The sequence below is a fragment of the Schistocerca piceifrons genome, chromosome 3 (assembly GCF_021461385.2).
Source record: "Schistocerca piceifrons isolate TAMUIC-IGC-003096 chromosome 3, iqSchPice1.1, whole genome shotgun sequence".
In the NCBI taxonomy this organism is placed as follows: domain Eukaryota; kingdom Metazoa; phylum Arthropoda; class Insecta; order Orthoptera; family Acrididae; genus Schistocerca; species Schistocerca piceifrons.
Window position 1 is genome coordinate 835154791 of NC_060140.1, and position 23882 is coordinate 835178672.

The 23882-nt window shown below is 41.5% G+C and overlaps 1 protein-coding gene across 1 annotated transcript in view; it reads right to left on the reverse strand.

Annotated features, from left to right (window-relative positions):
- Positions 1 to 23882, reverse strand: part of LOC124787974 (alanine--glyoxylate aminotransferase 2, mitochondrial-like) — a 188286-nt gene that overhangs the window by 30763 nt on the left and 133641 nt on the right. The window contains exon 8 of the mRNA XM_047254987.1: positions 3326 to 3547. Coding sequence (XP_047110943.1) covers positions 3326 to 3547 — 222 coding nt within the window. The remainder of the gene's footprint in view (positions 1 to 3325; positions 3548 to 23882) is intronic.

Consider the following 23882-nt stretch of genomic DNA (forward strand, 5'->3'; position numbering starts at 1 on the left):
TACTTTAATCCTTCAGATGCTTTCTGACACTCCTCAGACCACACAAATTTGATATCTTTTCTTAGTAATTGCACAAGTGGTTGTGCTATGTCAGATAACCCTCTCATGAATTTTTGATAATAATTTTTGAGGCCCAAGAAAGACTGGAACTCTTTGCTTTTTCCAGGCAGTGCGAAATCTTGCACCACCTGTATTAACCTCAGATTAGTCTTCACACCTTTCTTGCTAAGTACATGACTCAAGTAATTTACTTCTTCCAGTGTAAAATGACACTTCTCAGTACTCAGTGTTAAATGTACAGCTTGTAACCTCTTTAGCACTTATCTCAGTTGGCGGTCTTGCATATCCCTTGAAAGAACAATTATGTCATCCATATATGCCAAATGTTGATAAGGCTTTCATCCATTCAACACTCCCACCAACCAAATGCTGGAATGTTGCTGGTGCATTTTAAACCAAATGACATTCTTTTACACTGGTAATATCCCCAAGGTATTGAAAACACAGTCTTCTATCTATTCTCTGCAGCCACCTCCAACTGATAGTACCCACTCCTTAAGACCATCATCGAGAAATACTGGCACTGCCCAAGATTTTCAATGGTTTTCATGATGTCCAGAATGGGGCAAGCATCTGTTATTGTCTTACTGTTCGAATGGAAGTAGCTGCAGCGTAATCGGTACTTCCTTGTAATGTCTGTATACTTTTTCGGTATATGGGTAACAGCTGCTCTTCTGTGCTGTTATGCTAGCAGCTAACTGTTGATAGACAAACTCTTCAAAAATTGTCTGCAGAGACTGTGGCATCCCGTACAGCCTCCAGTACACTGGTGCTTTGTTCCCCTCAGGAATCCTGTGTTGCATCGTGTGCACTGCAGGCAGTGGCCCACAAGGAAAGAACAAGTCTTTAAACTCCAACAACAGTTCTTCTATCTGTGTCCTTTTTGTTCCCCTCACATGCTTAATCTTCCCACCAGCTGCCCTGCAGGAACAGGTTAACTATCCACAAGCCTGCTCCACTCCCTTTCAGCTTCCTCCCTTCTGCTTTTCCTTCTCTCCATAATCAACATATTCCTTATGTCCCAAGACCCATTTTCAATCAGCTAATTGTAGTGCTCTTTCTGAAACTTCTCTCCATACTTTGGAGTTTTGCGATAAGCTGTACCGTTCTCGTCAGTATCAAGTGCTGTTTAATCTCTTAGCCAGCTGCACATTCTTCACTCAAAATTTATCTACTTAACCTCTTAAAATTTTAAACACCTCCCTGTGGTGCCCCCTGGCAGTACTGACAGACCTGCTCCCTTTGGTACTGACCACAAAGTGATTACCTCTTATCAGTCACACAAACACAAATGGGAGAAATACTTCAAACACACCACTATCCCAAACCTCCCACTACTTTACATGCCTAAATATCCAGCCATATTCCTTGCTGTGCACAAAACAAAAACGAATTACTAGAACACTTAACTGTAACACAATTGTATCACTTCTTAAAATAACTCAATTACTCTTGCCTGATTGACTGCTTATAACCACTCCTAAGCATCGAAACAATGACTAAACATAGCTTTACCACCTGAATCACTGTACATGGCTACAGCTTATATACTACTAGACAGTGAGTGACATTTCTTGCTCATGACATCCATGTTCCCCATATCAACCAGGTAGAAACTAACACTTATATTTACATCACCTCGAAATACCATGTGTGTTCACCTGTCGCATACTGATCTTACAAGCACAACTCAACCCCGGGCAAAAACAACTGACTTGCCGTGACACTCACAGGCAGAACAGAAAAAAAGCTGAAAGACTGCCCCAATCCTACTGTGAGTTGATGAAACTGCATGTCCACAGTGGTCAAGTCATCATCTCCATCCACAGGTAGCTGTTGTAGGATACAGATCAGACGTCGCGCTGCAGGGGTTGATACACTCTCCACTGTCCACTGTTCGTGATATAACTCTCCCGACACGATTCTGCAGGGTGTGACACTGATTTCAGGCAGTACTCTATAGGGCAAGCAGTGGAATGATGGACCAGTGGGGCCAAGTGATGGACTGGTGTGAGAGTGAAATTTTTTATTAGACTTCAGTTAAACATCTTGTCGTTGACAAGGTGAGGCAGACATGCCCTGCTCTGATGCAGTAAGCCAGCAATGGCCAACAGATAGCTGACATCAGCCCCAGCAAAGAGGTACATGCGTCAGTGCCCTGCGATGCTGACATCAGTCTGGCAGAAATATACTGGCCCATCAGTTCACTGAGACCTTGACATCAGCAGAATTCTCCTTCTCGTACTGTGACTGCTTTCATCTGCAGAATAACTGTGCCCAGGTGACTCAGGCCAGGCTAGTGTCCACCATGGTGACGAGGGAAGACTGTGGGCATGGGACACGACGCGTTGCCCCCTAGCTGGAGGGTGATGGCAGCTGGTGGACAGCACTGTGGCACAAAGTCTGACAGGGTGCACTTAATGCAGAAGACAGTAGCTCTAGCCCAATCTCGAACTGATAGCTGCAGCTGGCAGTGCCCAGTTGTCTCATCGTGTAGCATAGCCCTGGCATTGTGGTGGTGCTGCTTGACTCTGAATGTATCTGCCTCAAAATTCACAGTTATTTACACAGTGCCAGGACGTATTTGTTGCTCTATTACCCAGCCCCCCATCACATAGCTCATAACATGGTTCTTGTCCTGGAATGGTGACAACATCTTGCTTGCTCTGGCTATTGCTGCTGTACAGCTAGTTTGTTTCACAATCCTTTTGCATACATGTTGCTATAAGCTATATGTCCCCATACTATGCTTACTGGCCTGCGGCAGCTAACGCAACTCTCCATGGCAGCTTTCACTTTAAACTAGATGACAACACTACATTGGTTCAAGTATGATGTTACCTGCATTTGAAATTACACAGTGATATATTATTTGTTGTTAAGTGAAACATTTACTCTATGTCGCATATCCAATTTGAAGTGTGAATAAAAGTAAAATTTCAGAATGAGATTTTCACTCTGCAGCAGAATCTGCATTAATATGAAACTTCCTGGCAGATTAAAACTGTGTGCCGGACTGAGACTCGAACTCGGGACCCTTGCCTTTCGCGGGAAAGTGCTCTGGAAGGTAGGAGACAAGATACTGGCAGAAGTAAAACTGTGAGGGCGGGGCGTGAGTCATGCTTGGGTAGCTCAGATGGTAGAGCACTTGCCCACGAAAGGCAAAGGTCCCAAGTTCGAGTCTCAGTCCGGCACACAGTTTTAATCTGCAGGGAAGTTTCAAAAGTAAAATTATATCTTGAGCAGAATTGATATTTTACCATACCTCCAGAACAGCTGTTCCGACAGCACAGGCAAGTGGATTTCCACTGAATGTGTTGAAATGCAGGGATTTCGTTAAAGATTGTGCAATTTCTGTTGTAGTGACGACAGCTGCCAGTGGGAATCCATTTCCAATACCTTTTGCCATTGTTACAATGTCAGGCTGCACATCATGTCCCTCAAATCCCCAGAAGTGGTCTCCTGTTCTTCCAAACCCAGTTTGCACCTGTTGAAAGTAAATTATAGAAACATTCAGATTTCTGTTGTTTAGAGCATTGATCCACAAAAAGTTATTTTCAGTAAGATGATGCAAACTATTTCCTGTTTTGGCAGGCATAATTTCTTTTGTACAAAGCAATGTGCTGAGGCTGCTGACACACATTAAATGTACAAGCGTGGACCACTTAGGATATTTTTTAAAAAAAAACATAATATTTGTACAAAAACAGTTTAATAATATTGTTTTAGTCTATAAATTTGTAAAATAATACTAGTCTTGAATTACTTTTTCAAATCTTTTGCATTTATATTGGAAGTATTTTTAAAGAGAAATGTTGATATTCCTTACCTTTTTTGAACATATTTTATGTTCAGTAATAACATTTCAGTGTTTGCATGGTAAAAACAAAAAAATGTATTTTTTTTAAGTCAGAATTAAAATTATATGTCAGAGACTCAGACTCAGAGGCTCTAACAGCATCAAGACCAGAGTTACCAATGACTGCAAGGGTGCCCATACAACAGTTTTGTTTTGGAGGGGGCTGGGGGGAGCTTGGTGTATCGAGTACTTTTAATATTTTGGAAGATGAATGGCAACATACAAGTAGCTATAATATAAGTTCCACTTGTGACCCTGTCAAAAATCTATGTAACACCAACTTGTAAATAATTTTTTTAAAAGAAAAACGTGTGGCTACACTATACTTTTTCCTTTCACCAAGAGGTAGGAGGGGTGCTCGTGAATGACTGTATCTCTGCTGATGTAGTTATGATTTAAATTTGTTATAAAAGTTGTCAAAAATAACCATTCTTACTTTGTAACAACAAAAATAATAAATCATTGATAATATAATGTAAATGGATAGATAAAAAATCTACTTACCAAGTGACAGCAGGGGAAAACACACACAAAAGAGTTTGACATTTACAAGCTTTTGGGGCCAGTGGCTCCTTCTACTGGCAGAAGAGTTGAAGGGGAAGGAAGAGGAGTGAAGGAAAAGGACTGGAGAGGTTCAGGGAAAGGGTTGCAGTTCAGAAAAGTCACCCAGAACCCTGGGTCAGGGGAGACTTACCTGATGGAATGAGAAGGAAAGAATGATTGTTGGGGATTGCACCAGACAAGATTTGAAAACCTGAGAGCTTAAAGGTGGAAGACATGGTAATATCCAATACAGAGATTACTACTAAACATCAAGCATGAGTTAATAAGAGTGAAGATGTTTAGTAGTAATCCCTGTCTTCCATATTACCCTGTCTTCCACCTTCAAGTTCTCAGGTTTTCAAATCTTGTCCGGTGCAGTCCCCAATAATCAGTCTTTCCTTCTCATCCCATCTGGTAAGTCTCCCCTGATGTGGGGTTCTGGGTAATTTTTCTGAACTTTACCCCTTTTCCTAGACCTCTCCAGTCCTTTTCCTTCACTCCTCTTCCTTCCCCTTCAACTCTTCTGCCAACAGAAGGAGCCACTAGCTCCAAAAGCTTGTAATAGGCAAATCCTTTTGTGTGTGTGTGTTCCCCTGCCACTGCATGGTGAGTAGATTTTTTTATCTATCCATTTACTTTACATTCTTACTTTGTGGTATTTAAATCTCGCCTAGATAAGTTATACCCCAGAAAATGTAAATCATACTTTGTGGAGAGTTCAGTGTGGGGGATGTTTAGGATATTATTTGGGGATGTCAGCTGATAACTAATATTCATTTACTTTACAATGGAACTCCACTGGTAAATCTCACGTATAAATCATTGGAAAAATGGGGCAAACAGGAGCCTATAAAACACAATACAGTAGAAAAGAGAAAAGGCATCAGGAAATGTGTGAAGTGATGATGTGGTGATGTGGTTAAGAACTCGGCTTTTCATTGAAGAGATGCAGCAGTTCAAACCTTCACCCAACAACATTGACATGGCTTTTCCACGACGCCCCTTAATAACATGCAGTAAATGCAGAGATGGTTCGCCATTTCCTTTTCCACCCTTATTCGTCTTAGGTAATACCTCCATCTGAAATAAGCTCAATTTCAAGAAAGTTTTAAACTCGAGACTCCCCTCTTTCCATCCCACATTAAGTAACTACTATCATTTGGAAATTAATAAAGATTGCTGAAGTTTTCTCCACACTGTAAATGACAAATTTATGCTCCCAAGTGTGAATTCGGTATAGAAAATCAAAACAGTAACTTCTGTTTTCTACAAGTTCCATGGTACCCAAAGTATCTTTATTAAACAAATAATTATTTGTTCTGAATTGAACTTAACACTACAGCAATAATTTTGTATTTCAAGTGTTAGTTAGCACCTGGAGGCATCTTGGCAAAGTTATGAGGAAGGAGCAAGAGCAAAGAAAAGAAGTGAAGTAATTACATTTCAGAGGTAACTAAAAATTGCAAATAAATTAGATTCATGAGCCCAGTCCACTCATTTTATAAATGATGTATACTTGACAACACAAAAAGTAGTGGTGGCTCAAATTTGAATTGCCCTCCATGTTACACAGAAGCCAATCACATCAACGAGTGTACATTACTGCTCATAAAAGTAAAGGACCCTTGTAAATGAAGGAGTTACACCTTTTTGTCATTCAACACGAAGCAGTCACTCTGCAAAAACACACAAGAAAATCTGCTCCTTGTCATTCTAAGGAAACAACAATAAGAAAACCTGAATATTGCAGCACTTAGCATAGTGATTTCATCAGCGGTGTAATTGATAGACTGAGAAGCATCTGCAAAGTGGCAAGGTATAGGTCAAATCCCATTTTCAGCAATTGTATTTTGTTTCACTGGATTAATTTGTTTAATCTGCTGAAAACACAAAATTATCAGGGTGAACAGTTCACAGTTCATAGCAAGAATTATACGGTCCTTAAAAGCGCATAACATGTGGTTCCTTACCACTTAATATCCTGCTCAAAGTTCTTCCACTTCAATGGATCTCTGAATCTTGTGAGGACAGGATGTATGAGGTGAGTAATAAATCTCTCATTATCTGCAGGCTTCTCTCAAAAGATTATTTCCGGATGATATAGTTGTCACACTGATGGGCTCTCAATATGAGTGTACTGGACAGCATCAAGTCAGTCATCTATCCTGTGAAACACCAAAGTCCACGGGAACACACCCAGCCCCTGGCCACCAAAGACACATGGCCACTGCTAGATGACTCATGGATACATTTTGGGTAAAATGGAACCATGCAGCCTATGTATTTGTACTGGACTAGAACTTGCTGTGAAAAATACTGATTCATTCAGAAATATTACATTTTGCAAGTCACAACAGATACTTTCCTCAGCAAATGCTAATCAATAGAGTTGCTAATCATCACAGAGCTTCCCCATACAGGTTACAGGTTTTGCCTTGTAGTCCAGGCTCTCCAAACTGGCACCGAACTGTGTCAGCCAACCTTGGAAAAGCAGTAATGTGTTTCAACTGCACCAAGTTTAAAAAAGGATTGTGCTGTGATGCATTTACAGACTAATTATCCTGGACTGGTGTTTTTTCATGCCAATGTCTAGCCCCACACACCTACTGAATTCTCCAGTATGACAATATCATGTCATCCTTTATTGCACGTTGCACTCAGTAACAACATACCATCCCCCAGTCTCTGATACCAACAAATTTCCTTCTTCTACACCAATGACACGGTCATGAATAGCCTGTTGACAATGACGCATGGATCATGAATGGAGTGAGTGGGCATAAAGTGATGATGTTCAAGTATCTGATTTTGAACACACACACACACACACACACACACACACACACACACACACACACACACACACTTGTGACGGCATGACATACAATGTGGGAATGGAATTATAAAAATCATGCACAACACCGCTGTTTGTAGCCAGTGATGCGAGTCCATTCCAAAGGCAAGAAGGAAAATGTTGGCAAAGATGTAGACAGACAATAGGAAGAGACAAAGTAGGCTTAACCTATGAGACAGTAACATATTTTCCTTCTTGCCTTTGTTAGATACTTGCATCTCTGGCCCAGAGGAGAGTGGTCGGGCATGACTTTTGTGACTACAAACTAAGCACTCTGTGCTGAATTCTGTGTGTGTGTGTGTGTGTGTGTGTGTGTGTGTGTGTGTGTGTGTGTGTGTGTGTGTGTGTGTGTGCACATGTGTTCCTTGTCACAGAATTTCCTCTGAAGGTTAGCAAGTTTTTATCCTCTTTTTGTGTGTGCCTGTCGACAATCAATGCTTCAGCTATTCAGTTCAGTTAGGGACCCCCTTTATTCCCAAATTAATGTTTTTATACGTGGGTACTTGGCTTTAAGCTTTTAGCCAAAGTCTTCTTCAGAAAAGAAAGTAAAGCAGATTCACACAAACAGGCACACCTAATGCCCAAGTTAGCCTCCAGCTGCTATAATCGGGCTGCAGCTGTTGCACTGAAAGAAAGAAGCAGTCAGGAATGGGGCAGGGAAGGGAGAGGGATAGCGGAATACAGGTAGGGGACAGAAGAGCACTGTCTGGTGGAATGTACAGGGACTGCTTTAGAAGGTGGTGGCACGAGGCTGCCAGAGGCAGCATCAGAAGGCTGTGGGGGTGAGGAGACAGGAAAGGACTAGTTGACGTCACGGCAGAGAGTGAGCGCAGGGAGGGTGAGGGAACATGAATTGAGGGGATGTTATAGGACAGGGGGGGGGGGGGGCAGAAACTGTTGGGTTGAGGGTGTGGGGACTGCAATTTACTGTAGATTGAGACCGGCATGATTTTGAGAGCAGAAATGTGTTGTAAGGATAACTCCCATCTGCCCATTTCAGAAAAACTGATGGTGGAGGGGAGGATCCAAATGGCCTAGGTTGTGAAGCAGCCACTAAAATCAAGCATGTTGTGCCACAGGGTGGTCTACCCAACTCTTGGCCACTGTTTGACAGTGACTGTTCATCCAGACAGGCACATGATTGATAGTCATATCAATATCAAAAGCTGTGCAGTGACTGCAGAGAGCTGGTATATGACATGGCTGCTTTCACAGGTGACCTGACTCGGTAAGATAAGCCTGTGACAAAACTGGAATGGGAAGTGTAGTGGGTGGACTGGTTAGGTCTTGCACCTTGGTCTTTCACAGGGATATGATCCCTGTGGCAAGGGGATGAGATTCAGAGTGGCACTGGGATAGACTAGGATGTTGTGGAGGATGTTGTGGAGGTTGAGTGGTGATGGAACACCACTTTGGGAGGGATGCAAAGGATCTCAGGTAGGATGTATTTGATTTCAGGGCATGATGATTGATAATCAAAGCCCTGATGAAGGATGCAGTTCAGCTGTTAAATCAAGGTGGTACTTGGTTATGAAGGGGGATCTCATTTGTAGCTGGTTCTTGGGGGTGGTTGGAGGATTGAGTGTGTGTGGGGATATGGCACGGGAAATGTGTTTGTGGACTAGGTCTGGGGGATAGTGCCTGTCTGAGAATGCCTTTGTGAGTTCTACAGCATACTGCCACCTTCTACAGTAGTACCTGTGTGCTTTGCAAGACAGTGCTCCTCTCTCTCCCTGCCCATAGACTGCTATACCTCCCCCTTCCGTGCTCCATTTCCGACAGCTGCTTTCATTCAACGAAACAGTTGCAATCAGGCTTGAGCAGCCAGAGATAGGGGTGCTGTGCGCATGAGTTCTGCCTGTTTATGTGAATGTGCGTGCATTGTCTCTCTTTGGAAGAAGGCTTTGAACAAAAGCTTATCATTTAAACGTCCTTTCGTTTTGCCTGCCTGCGACTCAATGTGCCATCTTTAATGTGAGTAGCAATCTTCCATTTCATAATTGTTCATAAAGCACATAATTTTGTATTATCATTCACACAATCTTTTTACCAGTAACTAATTACATAGAGATGTGTTTTCATTGATGTAATGTGAGTTTGTTTTCTGATGACTATTAGGCAAAATAAATATGCATGCACCAAACTGTCTTTAATCTAAAATACTTATTATTATTATTATTATTATTATTATTATTATTATTACTGTCAGTTATTATTATTAGTAATATCATTATTGAGAAGGTTTTGTTATATGTATGGTATGTGTTATTCCTGGTCAGATGTGTGTTTTAATGCTTTAATGCTTTTAATGCTTTTATGACATTTATTAACTGACAAACTGTCAAGGCAGAGTTCAAGAAAAGAGTGCCTGAAGAATAATACGAAGAAGTATACATTTTTATCATCTAATTTTTCTCAAAACAAGGTCTAGTGACCTGAATCCTTTTATAAGAATTTCTTTTCAGTAGTCCTCAATGTGTTAAAGCACATCAAAAATGGTGTACCCTCCCTGTGACAAAATTCAATGAAATAATTGTTCATGCTGTGGCTGTTGTGTAGACTGGATGATCAGCTTTCAATAATTTTTGCCCTTCTGTTAGACTGTGATGGAGTTATTAATACATTATTATTATTATTATTATTATTATTATTATTATTATTATTATTATTATTATTATTATTATTATTTCTAGACATCCAAACAGCAAATCTTGCTGCCAATTTTATCATACTTGCCACCACAAGTGATGCTCATTGATTTACAGCCTAAAAACTGTGGAATATTACCTGCAAATTATTGCAATAGTGGAGCATTTTCTGTGTAGTGTAAGCCATCACATGGAAGGGAAAAAAGTTGCAACCTGTAATAAAGAACCTACATGTTGGCCAATCAGCTACAGTGATGATAAGCAATATTCTCCCTTTTAAAGATATACATACTGTATACATTCTGTATCTATAGCTAATAACAGCATATTTTTGTCATTTAATTATTGCTTATTTAGCCTGACCAGGTTAGGGCCTTATGGCCCTCTCTTACATCTGACCAGGAATAACACATACCATACATATAACAAAACCTTCTCAATAATGATAATACTATTAATAATAACTGACAGTAATAATAATAATAATAGCAAAGGGTGATTAGAATGATATGGATTAGCTTAGCTCATTTGAAGCCATGTTTAGTATTATGGGAAGTAGAATAGATAAAGGAAGAGGGGAAGACTGGAATGTCAGTGACAGTGGCTTTTAGGAGAGAGTAAAATATACTTAGAGAACTCTACCGACAACAGTAGGAAAAAGTCCTGGGGGAAGGAGAGCGATGAGAATGAGCTGCACGAGTGCAGAAGAGATGGCTATTGTGTCAGAAAGTGGGCCCTTTAGCTACACTTTGAAGTTTGGAAGGTATTTAATTTCTCCGATATTTTGAGGAAAATGTTCTAGAGTCTGGTTCCTGATAAAGAAAATGATTTTGAAAACATTGCAGAGCTATGTGTTGGAACAGAGAGAATTTTGCTTTGTTGAGAATGAGTATGTCTGTTGTGCTGTTCAGAAATTAGAATAACAGTTAGGACAAATAAGAGAGATTGCAATGATTGGGAAGACAGTAGAGCAAATGTACGAGGGTCACTCCAAAAGAAATGCACACTATTTTATTTTAAATCCATCTTTTATGCTACATGTTTCAAAGTTTTACAGTGTATAGATACATCCTTTAGGAACAATATTTTCATTTCTCCACATAATTTCCATCACTCTCAACTGCTTTATGCCATCTTGGAACCACTGCCTGTATACCCGCACGGTAAAATTCTGGACCAACCTGTCGGAGCCACTGTTTGGCAGCATGCACAAGGGAGTCATCATCTTCAAATCTTGTTCCACGAATAGCGTCTTTCAGTTTCCCAAAGAGATGATAGTCACATGGAGCCAGGTCAGGACTGTAAGGCAGGTGTTTCAGTGTTGTCCATCCAAGTTTTGTGATCGCTTCCATGGTTTTTTTGACTGACATGTGGCTGTGCATTGTCGTGCAACAGCAAAACATCGTGCTTTTGCTGATGTGGTCGAACATGACTCAGTCGAGCTTGAAGTGTCGTCACATATGCATCAGAATTTATGGCGGTTCCACTTGGAATGATGTCCACAAGCAAGAGTCCTTCGGAATCAAAAAACACCGTCTCCATAGCTTTTCCAGCAGAAGGTGTGGTTTTGAATTTTTTTTCCTTGGGTGAATTTGCATGATGCCACTCCATTGTTTGTCTCTTTGTCTCTGGTAAAAAATGATGGAGCCATGTTTCATCACCTGTCACAATTCTTCCACGAAATTTATCTCCACTATTCTCGTACTGTTCCAAAAGTTTGCTGCATACCGTTTTTCTTGTTTCTTTGTGAGCCACTGTCAATATCCTGGGCATCCACCAGGCACAAACCTTTTTTAACGCCAACACTTTCAGTATTCTGCAAACACTTCCTTCCCCTATCCCAACATAGCGTGACAATTCGTTCACTGTGATGCGTCTGTCAGCAGTCACCAATTCGTTAACTCTCTGCACATTTTCTGGAGTGTGTGCAGTACGAGGCCTGCCACTTCGAGGACAATCCTCAATATTGCCGGGCGCGCTTTCATCACGTAACCTGCTTGCCCACCGACTAACTGTACTGCAATTGACAGCAGCATCTCCATACACCTTTTTCAACCTCTTGTGGATGTTTCCCACTGTCTCGTTTTCACAGCACAGGAATTCTATGACAGGATGTTGCTTCTGACGAACGTCAAGTGTCACAGCCATCTTGAAGACATGCTGTGATGGCACCACTCATGGGAACAGATTGAACTAAGTTTGAAAACAAGCAGGAAGGATGTATCTACACACTGTAAAACTTTCACACATGCAGAATGAAAACTGTATTTTTACAAAAATAGTGTGCATTTCTTTTGGAGTGACCCTCATAGATTATGATAGCCTCCACTCTTGTGAGCATGTAGCCATCATATCTGTGTGTAGGCTGGTGTATAGTCAAAAAAGTGTACATCACAAACACATCATACACAAGCATTCATCGTCAGTTCCAGTTTGCAAGAGCTTTCGTATGAAAGTCCAGAAGTGCATCACTGTAGTCAAGTATAGGGGACTACTAGTGTCTCTATGAGCTTATTTTTAGGCTCGAAAGAAAATAATTTTCTATATTTCTGTAGTGAGTGAAGCGATGCTGACAGCTTCTTACAGAGGGCAGTTGTGTGTTCATAGTCTGGTCTGAATGATTGTCCACAATTATCACCAATTTCTTTGCAGGAAAATAAAGTTATTTCTGTGCCATTTTTGAGTAATGGTGGAAGAGATTCGCAAACTGAGGGGTAATAAGTCTTTTGTGATTGAATAAGACTGCTTGCATTTTAGGTGGATTAAGTTTCAAACTTACACTCAGTGCTAACAATGACAGGGCAAGTAAATCAGCATTTACATGCAGGATGGTGTGTGCAGATTTGTTGGACTTGCACTTAGATATAACTGAATTTCATCAGCACGTAGGTGATATTCGCAGTGTGAGAGAATGGTTGACACATTATTAACATAAAATGAGAAGAGTAATGGGCCCAATACTGATCCTTGAAGAACCTCTGATCCTACATCCCTCCATTGTAACCTTTTTGTTCCACTCATTATGCACTGTTGGTGAGATGTAAGGTATGAGTGGAACCACTATACAGCACTGTACAAGATACGTTTTTACTCATAAGTTTAGCAAGTAGAATGCCAAAAACAAGTGTCAAATACTGTGCTCAAGTCCAAAAAGCACATAATAGCAGCCTGTTGTTTGTTCATAGATTGTTTCAGTTTGTTACTCACTTTTATAAGAGCAATTGTTGTGCTGTGATTTTTCTGGAAACTGGACTGATATTCATCTAAAAGGTGATCTGATGTTAAATAATTAGTAAGCCGTTCATGAACTATGTATTGTAAAGCCTTGGGTAGTGCTGACAGTATGCAAATGGGCCTGTAGTCGGAAGGCTGTTCCTGCTTCCTGGTTACTGGAAAGATGCTGGAGATCAGAGAATAGTTACAAAGGTGCATCTTCATGCTTTTGTGATGCAATGATTGACCCATTAAATTTTGGGTGAGAGAATACCCGTTGGCTTCAAAAACTCTCTTCAAGTGTTGGAGCTCAACCTTCAGAGGCTTCCTGTCAGCAATGACATGTGCTCTGTGAACTAAAGTTCTCAGAACACTGATTGTCTGCAAAGGATAGCGGCTACTATTTACACGATCTATATGGATTGGTTTCCAGTATACCGTATGTGCCAATTTGTGGACATAAGCTTCTCGGTCTCAAGAAAATTTGGCGCAACCATGATGGCACTTTGAGACACAGTATATTGGAAACCAACACAAAGAGATTTATATTTATGTGTAGATAGCTGCCACCATCCCTCCCAGATGATGAGTGTTCTCAGAACTTTAGTTCACAGAGCACTCATCATTGCTGACGGAAACAATCTGCAGGTTGGGCTCCTACACTTGAAGAGAGTTTTTGAAGCCAGTGGGTTTTCTCCACAGCAGATACATAAGGCACTACAAATGAAACCAGAGGTAGTTTTCTTGCAATATGTGGGAAGCCTATAGTTAAAAATAGGACTCTTCAGCAAGCACAAAGTAAAAGTGACTTTTCGTCTTCCACTGAAGACAGCAGAACTCCTGGGTTACGTTAAAGATGGTTTGATGCTCTTGAAAGCTGGGGTTTACAAGATCCCGTGGCCTTTCATGCATCGAGCAGATGATTCGTACAGTCCATGAAAGATGTACAGAACACCACTGGCACACCTGCCCCTTACAGCCAAATACATCAACTGTTGCGCAGAACACTATACTGATACTGGTCACTCTATGCTGTACAAAAGCATTGAAATTTTAGTGTCAGCATCACCTTTTTGGGACTTGGTGGTGAAATATGAAACTGAAATTCACTTGGCAATGAATTTAATTAAGAGACAAGGCTTCAACTTGGACAAGCCATGGAATCCAGTGCTTTCTGTAATAAACTTATGAAGTCTTGTGACAGTGCAGCTCAGAGTGACGTACCAACATTCCTGCATGGATTGATTGTGCAGCCACAGACATAATTCAGGCATATGTGTACAACTTAGCCGTCAATCAACACCTCTGGGCCTCTGTATCTGTGGTCACATGCACAGTGGTGTGGTCCCCAAGTTTAAAAGGCTGGAGCAATTGCTGGAGCGTCAGCCTTTTGACTCACTCTAAAGATGGCTGAATGACATACAGGTGAAATATTGGCAGAAAAAGTTGAATTTATGTGGCTGTATGCCCAAAATGTAATAGTTAAAAATGTCAATTTTCTTGGCGGTATAGGATTGATGAGAAGATTTATCATTTGCACTGTTAGACTATCATACTGTGCAACTGCCAAACATATTTGTGCAATTGACTTTGGGATCTTGCCAGAGCTTAATGATGGCAGAGAACATTTTTCATTTGTACCACCTGCTGATACTTTAAGGCAATCAAAATTTGTGCCCTTGTTTGTTGGTCAAGTAAAGACACCAGTGTGGCGAAATATTCATTTAGACCCTCAATAAGAACTAGATGTTTAGCTGAAGATTTGGGCTTGTGTGTTCGTAGACCTCATAGATTTGATGGCCATCACAGGATGGCAGGTCTGTGAAAGTCCTCTGTTAGCAAATGGGTATACCTAAGCTTTGCATTTCTCACCGATTGACTAACTCTGTTCCATAGTTGCTTGTAGGTGAGATAATTATCAGACGTCAGGTGCTGTTTGTACGAGGACTGTTCAAAAAGTAAGATGACTTTTCAAATTGCTTGGGCAATCTACATTTGATCTTTTTTTTTTTTTTTTGTTATGCTGCTACACCTGCCCCGAACATATGTTCACATTTTCAAGTGTACAGCATACTTCGTTTGCTTTGACAGATAGAAAGGTTAGACATGTTTCAGTGTGCTTGGCGATTTTTGATTATTATAAAAAATGGAGCAAAGAATTTGCATCAAATTTTGTGTGAAAACACTTGAAATGTTGAAAGTGGCATATGGTTAGCCTGCTCTAAGTAAAAAAAGTTTACAAGTGGTACAAGCTCTTCCAGGATGGCCGAGAAGATCCCAGTGACGAACCTGCTCTGGACACCCCAGCATATCAACAACAGATGATAATGTCAAAACTGTGAAGAAAATTGTTTTGGAAAATCATTGAATTACCATAAGAGAAGTTACTGAGGATGCTGGCAAATTGGCCGCCTCGTGTCATGCAATTTTTTCAGATGTTTTGGGCATGAATGTGTGTCAGCAAAGTTTGCTCCAAAACTTCTCAATTCTGATCAGAAGAACAGTCGCATGAGCATCACTAAGGAGCTTTTGAATGACATCAGTGATGATCCTGATTTGTTCAAAAGGGTCTTAACTGATGACAAAACATGGGTTATGGTTATGACATCGAAACCAAAGCCCACTCATCCCAATGGAAGCATCCTGGAGAGCCAAGATGAAAAAAAGCACACCAAGTTCGATCAAATGTCAAAGTTTTGCTCACTGCTTTTTCAATTACTGTGGCATAGTGCATCATGAATTTTTGCCTTCAGGTCATACGGCCAATAAGGAGTAATACTTTGACATTATGCACCATTTGTGAGAAGCAATACACAAAAAAGTCCAGAATTGCAGAAAAACAATTAATGGTTTTCACATCACAACAATGCACCTGCTCATTCATCGTTGCTTGTGAGAGATTTTTTGGGCAGAAACAACATGACAATCCTGCCTTAGCCACCATATGCACTGGATTTGGACCCCTACAACTTTTTCCTGTTCCCAAACTGAAGAGACCTATGAAAGTATGGCGACTTTCAACGATTGAGGAAATAAAAACTGCATTGTTGGAAGTGCTAAAGGCTGTTCTGAAAAGTGCTTATGAGAAGTGCTTCAAGTATTGGAAGAAGCATTGGCACAAGTGTATTGTATCTGAGGAGGATTACTTTGAAGAGGACAACATGAATATTGATTAATAAATACATATTTTTTCACAAAAATATACAGTCACCTTACTTTTTGAGCACACATCGTATATCTTGTCTCCTGTGTATTGTCTCTGACGCTCAGAAGGTGTTTGAGGTGCTCTGTAAGCCATGGTGCAGATTTTCTCCTTACTCTTACTGTTTATAGAGGTGCATGTTTCTCTTATAAATTATTGAGTCTCTTAGTGAAGTTGGATGCTTCATTATTTATGTCGAAGTTAGTTCCTGTCATTGTCTGCCAAGAAATACCATAGGCATCGCCTGTAATCTTGGACATATTCATGTGCTTAAAATATCTAAAAGTCACCACCTGCACATTGCAGTGAGTAAGTCATGAATATTACATCATGAGCAGACAAGCGAGATGGTGAACTCTAATCATGTGAATTTCTTTATTAGGAGATTTGATTCCAAATATATCAATAAATGTATGAATGTCTGCTTTATGGTGAGTAGGCCCAAGTGGAATCAGTGTAAGTTCTGAGCAGAAAAGTATGCACCTGAATTCTGATACAAAAGGAATGTTGTTTAGAACATTTATGTTGGTATCTCCAGTTACAGTTACATGTTCATACAATGATCCAAGGCTTGAGAGTGCAGATTTGAAGCTAGAGAGCTATCCAACTTTAGATGGAGTGTATATTACACAGGTGAGACTCTTTCTATTGAGCAGTTTAATCTCAGTGAACATGCATTAGGGTTGCGTGTACCCATTTTTTGATGGGAGCATAACCTTGAGGAACAAATTTGTGTGTGGATATGCTGCCACACCTCCCCCTCATCTGTTTCAGAAAAAATGTGACCATCAAGGCTTATGGAACTGGGAAGGATACTCGGCTTCAGCCATAGTCTGACAGGAGTATAACATGAAAGCTGAGGTCCTGAAATATGCAGCAGAACTCAGTCAGGTGGGCTGGCAGGAACTGCTCATCTTTGTGAACAAGCTAAGGTGTAGAACTGTCACGAGTTATTTCCACTATTAGCTGTCAGGTTGAGGGGATAGCTGTTCTGGAGTCAGTCATAGCCCATCGTCTTGTGGAATGCATTGGGCATGGGAGGAGGGAGGTACACAGAGCTGTAAAAGGCAGGCAGGAAGTGGGAGGAAGCGGTAAGAGGAAGTGGAAGGTTCAGGATCAGGTATACTTGTCCAACACAGTGTGTAGGTTGAAGTTGAATGAGTTTTTTAGAGATCGATAAAACACGGCAACTAGGTGAGCAGTGTATGACAGTATGAGACATTGATACTAAAGGCATGTTTGTACTGGAAATAATAATAATAATAATAATAATAATAACAAACTTACATGGAACCATTACAACAAGAGAAGTATTTCCATCAATGCCAAATTACAACATCTCAGTACAGTAGACTTACCAGAGGCATTGTATGCTCAGAAACAACAGTAAAGAAGGGGAAGAATGAAAATTAAGAAGATGGAAAAAAAGAGAGGAATCTGGATAAAGAGAGCACCAAATGAACTGTATGAACAGACAGAGATGACATCAGGAACAGAAGGGCAAAGTTACATGGACACATACATAGGATGAACAAAAATAAAATAAGTTGACCAAGAAAATTTGTAACATAGCGACAAGTAATACAGTGAAAACCAACTGGGTAAAGGAACCCACAGAAGACCTCAAGAAACTGAACATCTCTGCGCAAGACCACTACACTCGCATTCGGGTGGACGATAGTTCAATCCCGCGTCCAGCCATCCTGATTTAGGTGTTCCTTAAGTTCCCTAAATTGCTCCAGGCAAATGCCGGGATGGTTCCTTTAAAAGGGCTAGGCTGACTTCCTTCCCCATCCTTCCCTAATCTGATGAGACTAATGACCTCACTGTTTGGTCTCCTCCCGCAAAACTGCAGGAGACGTGACAGACAAGGAGACGTGACAGACAGGGAAAAATACAGAGAAAAAATCAGAAAACAGAAATTTCAGCAAATGCCCAAAGAGAGGAAAACAGGAAAGAAGTGGACAGAAGAGAGGAAGAAGAAACACGGTGAATATATGAGAGGTTTTAGGGAAGAAAAAGGAAAGAGAGAGAAAAAATGCAATGAAAATTGATTGTGTTTCAGCACTTTCCTTAACGGGGAACTATCATTAATAATAATAATAATAACAGAGGAAACAGTAAGAGCAAAAGCAAAAGATTATACTGAAACAAGAATAAAATAATAATGTAAAATGTAAGAAGTCCACAACAAGTGGAGTCAACTGAGTACAAAGGGATTTAGAACGAAACAATATAAAAAATATGAAAATAAAACTGCAGGTTGAAATTTGCTCGAAGTATGAATGAAATATCTGAACAAATGTGAGTGAAATATGTTAAATATATATGAAATAGATTTGACATGCCCAAATTTGGGCAAAGCCATGGGTAAAAAGCTCATCCTAAACCCCTGGAATGATTTCAATCAAATGAGGTACACATATTAACTATAATTTGGAACGAAATGCTGTAGGGGTAAGAGCACCAGGCTCCTAATGGGATGGGTGCTAGTTCTGCAAGGTTCGCAGGAGAGCTTCTGTAAAGTTTGGAAGGTAGGAGACGAGATACTGGCAGAAGTAAAGCTGTGAGTACAAGGGCGTGAGTCGTGCTTCGGTAGGTCAGTTGGTAGAGCACTTTCCCGCGAAAGGCAAAGGTTCCGAGTTCGAGTCTCGGTCGGGCACACAGTTTTAATCTACCGGGAAGTTTCATGTCAGCGCACACTCCGCTGCAGAGTGAAAATCTCATTCCAGTCTTGAAATTATTAACTTCCTTTTCTGACACATTTTATAATTCCCTACTCAGTCATGTAAAAATGTTTTCTGTGAAGTAAACAAGTGAGTAGCAATTGATATGAGTTTTGTCAGCTTTTTCCATCAACTTATAATTTGGTTAGTATGCCCCCCTCCCCTCCCTGTCCTGCCCCAGCCCCGATGTGCAGTTTGCTGTGCCACGAGTAGTTTGTGCTGTAAGACTTCCAAAAGATAACTCTTGTGATGTCGCATATGTATGGATAGTGAGTTTCAGCATTAACAGTTTTTTTATAAGTTACTGTTCAACTGTGGGCTGCAGTTAACTTCTCGTAATCCAACACAAGAGGCAAGCATAGTGGACAGGATATAAATGTGTTCAAGAATGGAGAGTTACAGGTGCATTTCAAAGTGTGTAGAAATTAATAAAGTATTAATAACTGAATAGATGTTTATGAGGTTAGCAAACAAGAGTTAAGAATGTTTTGACAGATTATAAAGAAGCTGAGAGGTCAAAACAAAGAAACATACACTGTGGAGAGAGCAAACCAAAGAAGAGATGATGAAGAGAAGAAATTAAAGTGGATAGGGAAGTGACAGCAAAGAAAGTTTAATACAGATTAATTTGGCTGATTAATGTTTGGAACAGAAAGAGGCGCAGTAACTTTGGAGGGATTAATTGAAGAGAGAAACTAGTTTGTGCTGCATATTTATTGGAGATCAAACTCTCACATGTTGGGCTCTAAAGTGTCATATTGCTAAGAAAGGATATTCAAACCAGCTGGTGTGTGAAATGTACCTAAATCCTCATAACTATCACCAAGTGATTAAAGCTCTTCATTAATATGAGGAAAGAGAGAAAAATGTTCAAGTCCCGGTGAAGGTTTTCCATTTTTTTCTACATCACTACTATTAAAATTTTGACATGATTGCTCGTTGAGTCCGCAGCCAATTAACTATCTGTATTTCTCAAAATTAAGGTTTTATTCAGTATCTAATGGACTAAGTGTAAAACGAATGTGCATCCCTATCAGAGAGAACACATTGTTACATTGCAGGGTATACTTTACCACAGGCTGTGGAATGCCACCTTTTTATATACGAGGGGTGTTCAATACAATGCAACACTTCTTTTTTTTCTGAAAGCAGATGGGTTTTATTCAAGATTCCAATACACAATATCATTACCCACTCTTTTGGCTACGAAACCCTATTTTTCAACATTATCTCCCGTCAATGCAATGGCTTTATGCCATCTTACTGGGAGGGCCTGTCCGTCAAAGCCAACATTTCACTGCATCAATAACCCCCCACCATCCACATACTGGTTCCCCAAAGTGCATCCTTCATTGTTCCAAACAAATGGAAGTCAGAAGGTGCAAGGTCCAGGCTGTAGGGTGGATGAGGAAGAACTTCCTGATAAAGTTTTATGAGCTTCTCTTAGGTTCACAGACACATGTGACACCTTGTGTTGTCATGGAGAAGTAGTTCATTTGTATTATTGTTGTGATGAACACATTGAAGTTATTTCTTGAATTCCCTGAGAGTAGCACAATACATTTCAGAGATGATCCCAGACGACCATCACCATGACTTTTCGTGCTGGGGGTGCAGCTCTGAACTTTTTCTTTGGAGGAGAGGTTGTCTGTCACCACTCTGTGGATTGCTGTTTTTTCCTGGTTCGAAGCGATATGCACATGTTTCATTGCCTGTGACAACATTCGACAAAAAATTATTAAGGTCAGCCTCATAACATGCAAGAAATTCTGCACTGATGGTCCTTCGTCCCTCTTTATGGTCTTATGTTAGGTGGCGAGGAACACAGCGGGCACACATCTTCTAGTACCACAACAGTGGATGAGTGTGTCAGCACTGCCAGCAGAGATGTGCAGTCATGTGTTTTGATTGCGATCTGTCTATCACCTCAAATGAGAGTGTATCCAATATTACAGCATTGCTGAAGTCACAGCTTTGTGTGACCAGCTGGCACACAGGACACGGACAGGTTTGCACGACCTTGTTGTGATGGTGATAGACACCTTACCCAATGATGCACCATGCTTTTGTTCACTGCCATGTACCCATATAAATTCTACAAGTGCCCATGAATATCTGTGATGCTCTGGTTTTCCAATAAAAGAAAATCAATGACAGCTCTCTGCTTGGAATGCACCTCCATTGCAGACATCATTTTGAAGGCAATATATAGTGCCACCACCTATCAGAAACTATAGGGGCTGGAGCAGGAATATTCCACAATGTCCCACAGCAAATTCCACACTTTTTCAATTGTAATTGGTCAAGAAAAGAAATTTTTTGCGTTATTTATTGAATACCCCTCATACTACGCAGATTCATTCTTTTCGAGATCTTTATGACTGTTTCAGTTTGGAATAGTGAAAATTAAATGTATTGACACAAATTTTCAGAGCTGTGACTATACAACCTGGATTATTAATAAATTTGTGTTGCTGTAATTAATTACCTTAATTCATGTAACATATTTCTTTCAGTACCTTACTGATTCCCTAATGTTCATTAAAGAATGTTTGTTATAATATGTCCAGCTAACATTAGCATATTCATGTCACAGTTATTGAAAAATCTTCTGTCTTGCAAAATATTTTAAGCAGATTGGATGGATCTCTCTTTCTTCTCTTCATCCCAAATGTACATTCAGCTGGATAGGTTCAAAGCTTTCCGCAACCACCAAGTTCCAATTTCCACTGATTTTCAGTGTGTGGCAGTATTTGAGAGAAGCATTGGGATGCAAAGAGACGATGTTATTTGAGTGGCTCTTTCTTCCCTTCATCCCGAATGTACATTCAGCTACCTGCAATTTCTCAGTTATGTTGCACATATGCACGTCATTAGTAATCCTTGTACTGGTAGGTACTGGCCAGAAATTCTGTCTCATAATGTTATAGTTTTCTATGGCAAATTTTCCTTTTGATACAGTTACACACTCTAATAAATCTCAAAATACAATCACAAAAACAACCAATTACTGACAAAATTTTCAAATCTAGTCTGATGCAGTCCTCAACAATCAGTCTTTCCTTCTCATCCCGTATGGTAAGCATCCCCTGACCTTTGGTTCTGGGCGACTTTCTCGAAATCTTCCTGTAAAGGATGAGCCAGACAATAGGAGATTTTACTTTATTATATGAGCCTCCAACTAGTAACTTCATTACTCCATTACGGCCAAGCCACGGCCGGCAGTGTTAGCTGCCTGTAAATTCTTTCGTCCCACGGTCTAGTAACAGGAAGTCAGCACCGAGAAAGGGCACCTTGTTCACGCGCCTCTCTCGTGTGCTGACGAGGTAACGCCGTCCCAGGCGTCGCTTAGCAGGCAACGCTCTGGAAAGTTCCATGCCGCCCGCACGGTTTGCTCGGTCCTGACCAATCAGGGTGGAGGAAGCCGCGTGGTGCGTCGAAGATACCCGGCCGCTCGTCGCCGGGCCCGCTCTCTTGTATTCTTGCTCACCCGCGAGTCGGATGCGCGCCCTGTAGCTTTGAACATCTCCCGCTTCTCCCGGTGCTGCGGCACTGTGGACTTAGTTTTGGCAGACAACCACTTTCGGTAGCTTCGCGAACAATGTTCGCCAAATTGCAAGCTCTGGCTCACCCTCACCTCCCTAGGCCTATGTAGCCCCTTTCATCATGCTTTAGCCAATAAATGGCCTTTCTCTAAAAATTACACTATTATTCCATAACGCCCACCGCCTGCCCATACCCGCCATCCTGTACAATTGGTGTCAGAGGTGTGGATCCGTTCCCGTAGAGACTTTGTCGCTACACTAAATTTCTCCCGGCAAGACGCCGTACACTTCGCGCATGGAATGCGCCAACCGGTTGCCACGTTTGCTCCACGTGGGCCGTGGCTGCTCCACTAAACACGCACAGGGCGCGTGCTGCAGCGAGGCAGCCCACGCTAGTCAGCCACGTGAGCCGGACGCCGCCGCGGTGCCCGCTGCCTGAGTTCGAGGGGCCTGCGCTGCGCTGCGCGACCTGCCGGGCCGCCGTCATCCGCCGCCGTCATCCGCCACGCCGCCGCCGCCCGCCGCTGTCACCGACGCGCCAGGGGCTGCCGCCATCGCCGACCGGCCGAGCCAGCGCCGTCCGCCGCCAACAAATCTGCCGCCGCCCGAGGGTCCGGACACCGCCGCCGCCGCCCGCTACCGCCCGCCGACCACCGACCACCGCCGCCGCAGTCACTGCACCGCGCCGTCGCCGCCACCAATGCGTCGCACCGCCGCCATCACCATGTAAGTCGCCGCGATGCTTACAACTATAGCTTCGACGATCTTCCGCCGCTGGATTGAGAATCTTTGTGGCCGTCCTTTTTTTGTAACAATCATTACTTTTTTCTGGTCACTAGCGTCCCATAAAATTGTAAACATGCCGATAGGGACACGAGCGACGGAACGGGATACCCCCGTAGATGCATCTGTCTCGCAAGACCCGCTCGAGGCCATAAATGCACAAATGCGCCAGTTATTCGCACAAAATCAGGAGCTACTTGAGCAAAACCGCGTCTTGAAACAGACGCTGGAAGCCAGTGCGCGAACTTCCATACCTGTGGCTAGCTCCACCCCTGTAACAAATGCTCAAACAGAGGCAACTAACACTAATTCTGTCTCTAATACAAACGCCACAATTTCTGCTAACATGGCGACTGTAAGCAATTTTCCTGCGGCTGATTTCATTCCCACCTTTTCTGGGAAGTCCCACGAAAATGTAGCTATGTTCTTACAAAATATTCGTGATGTGG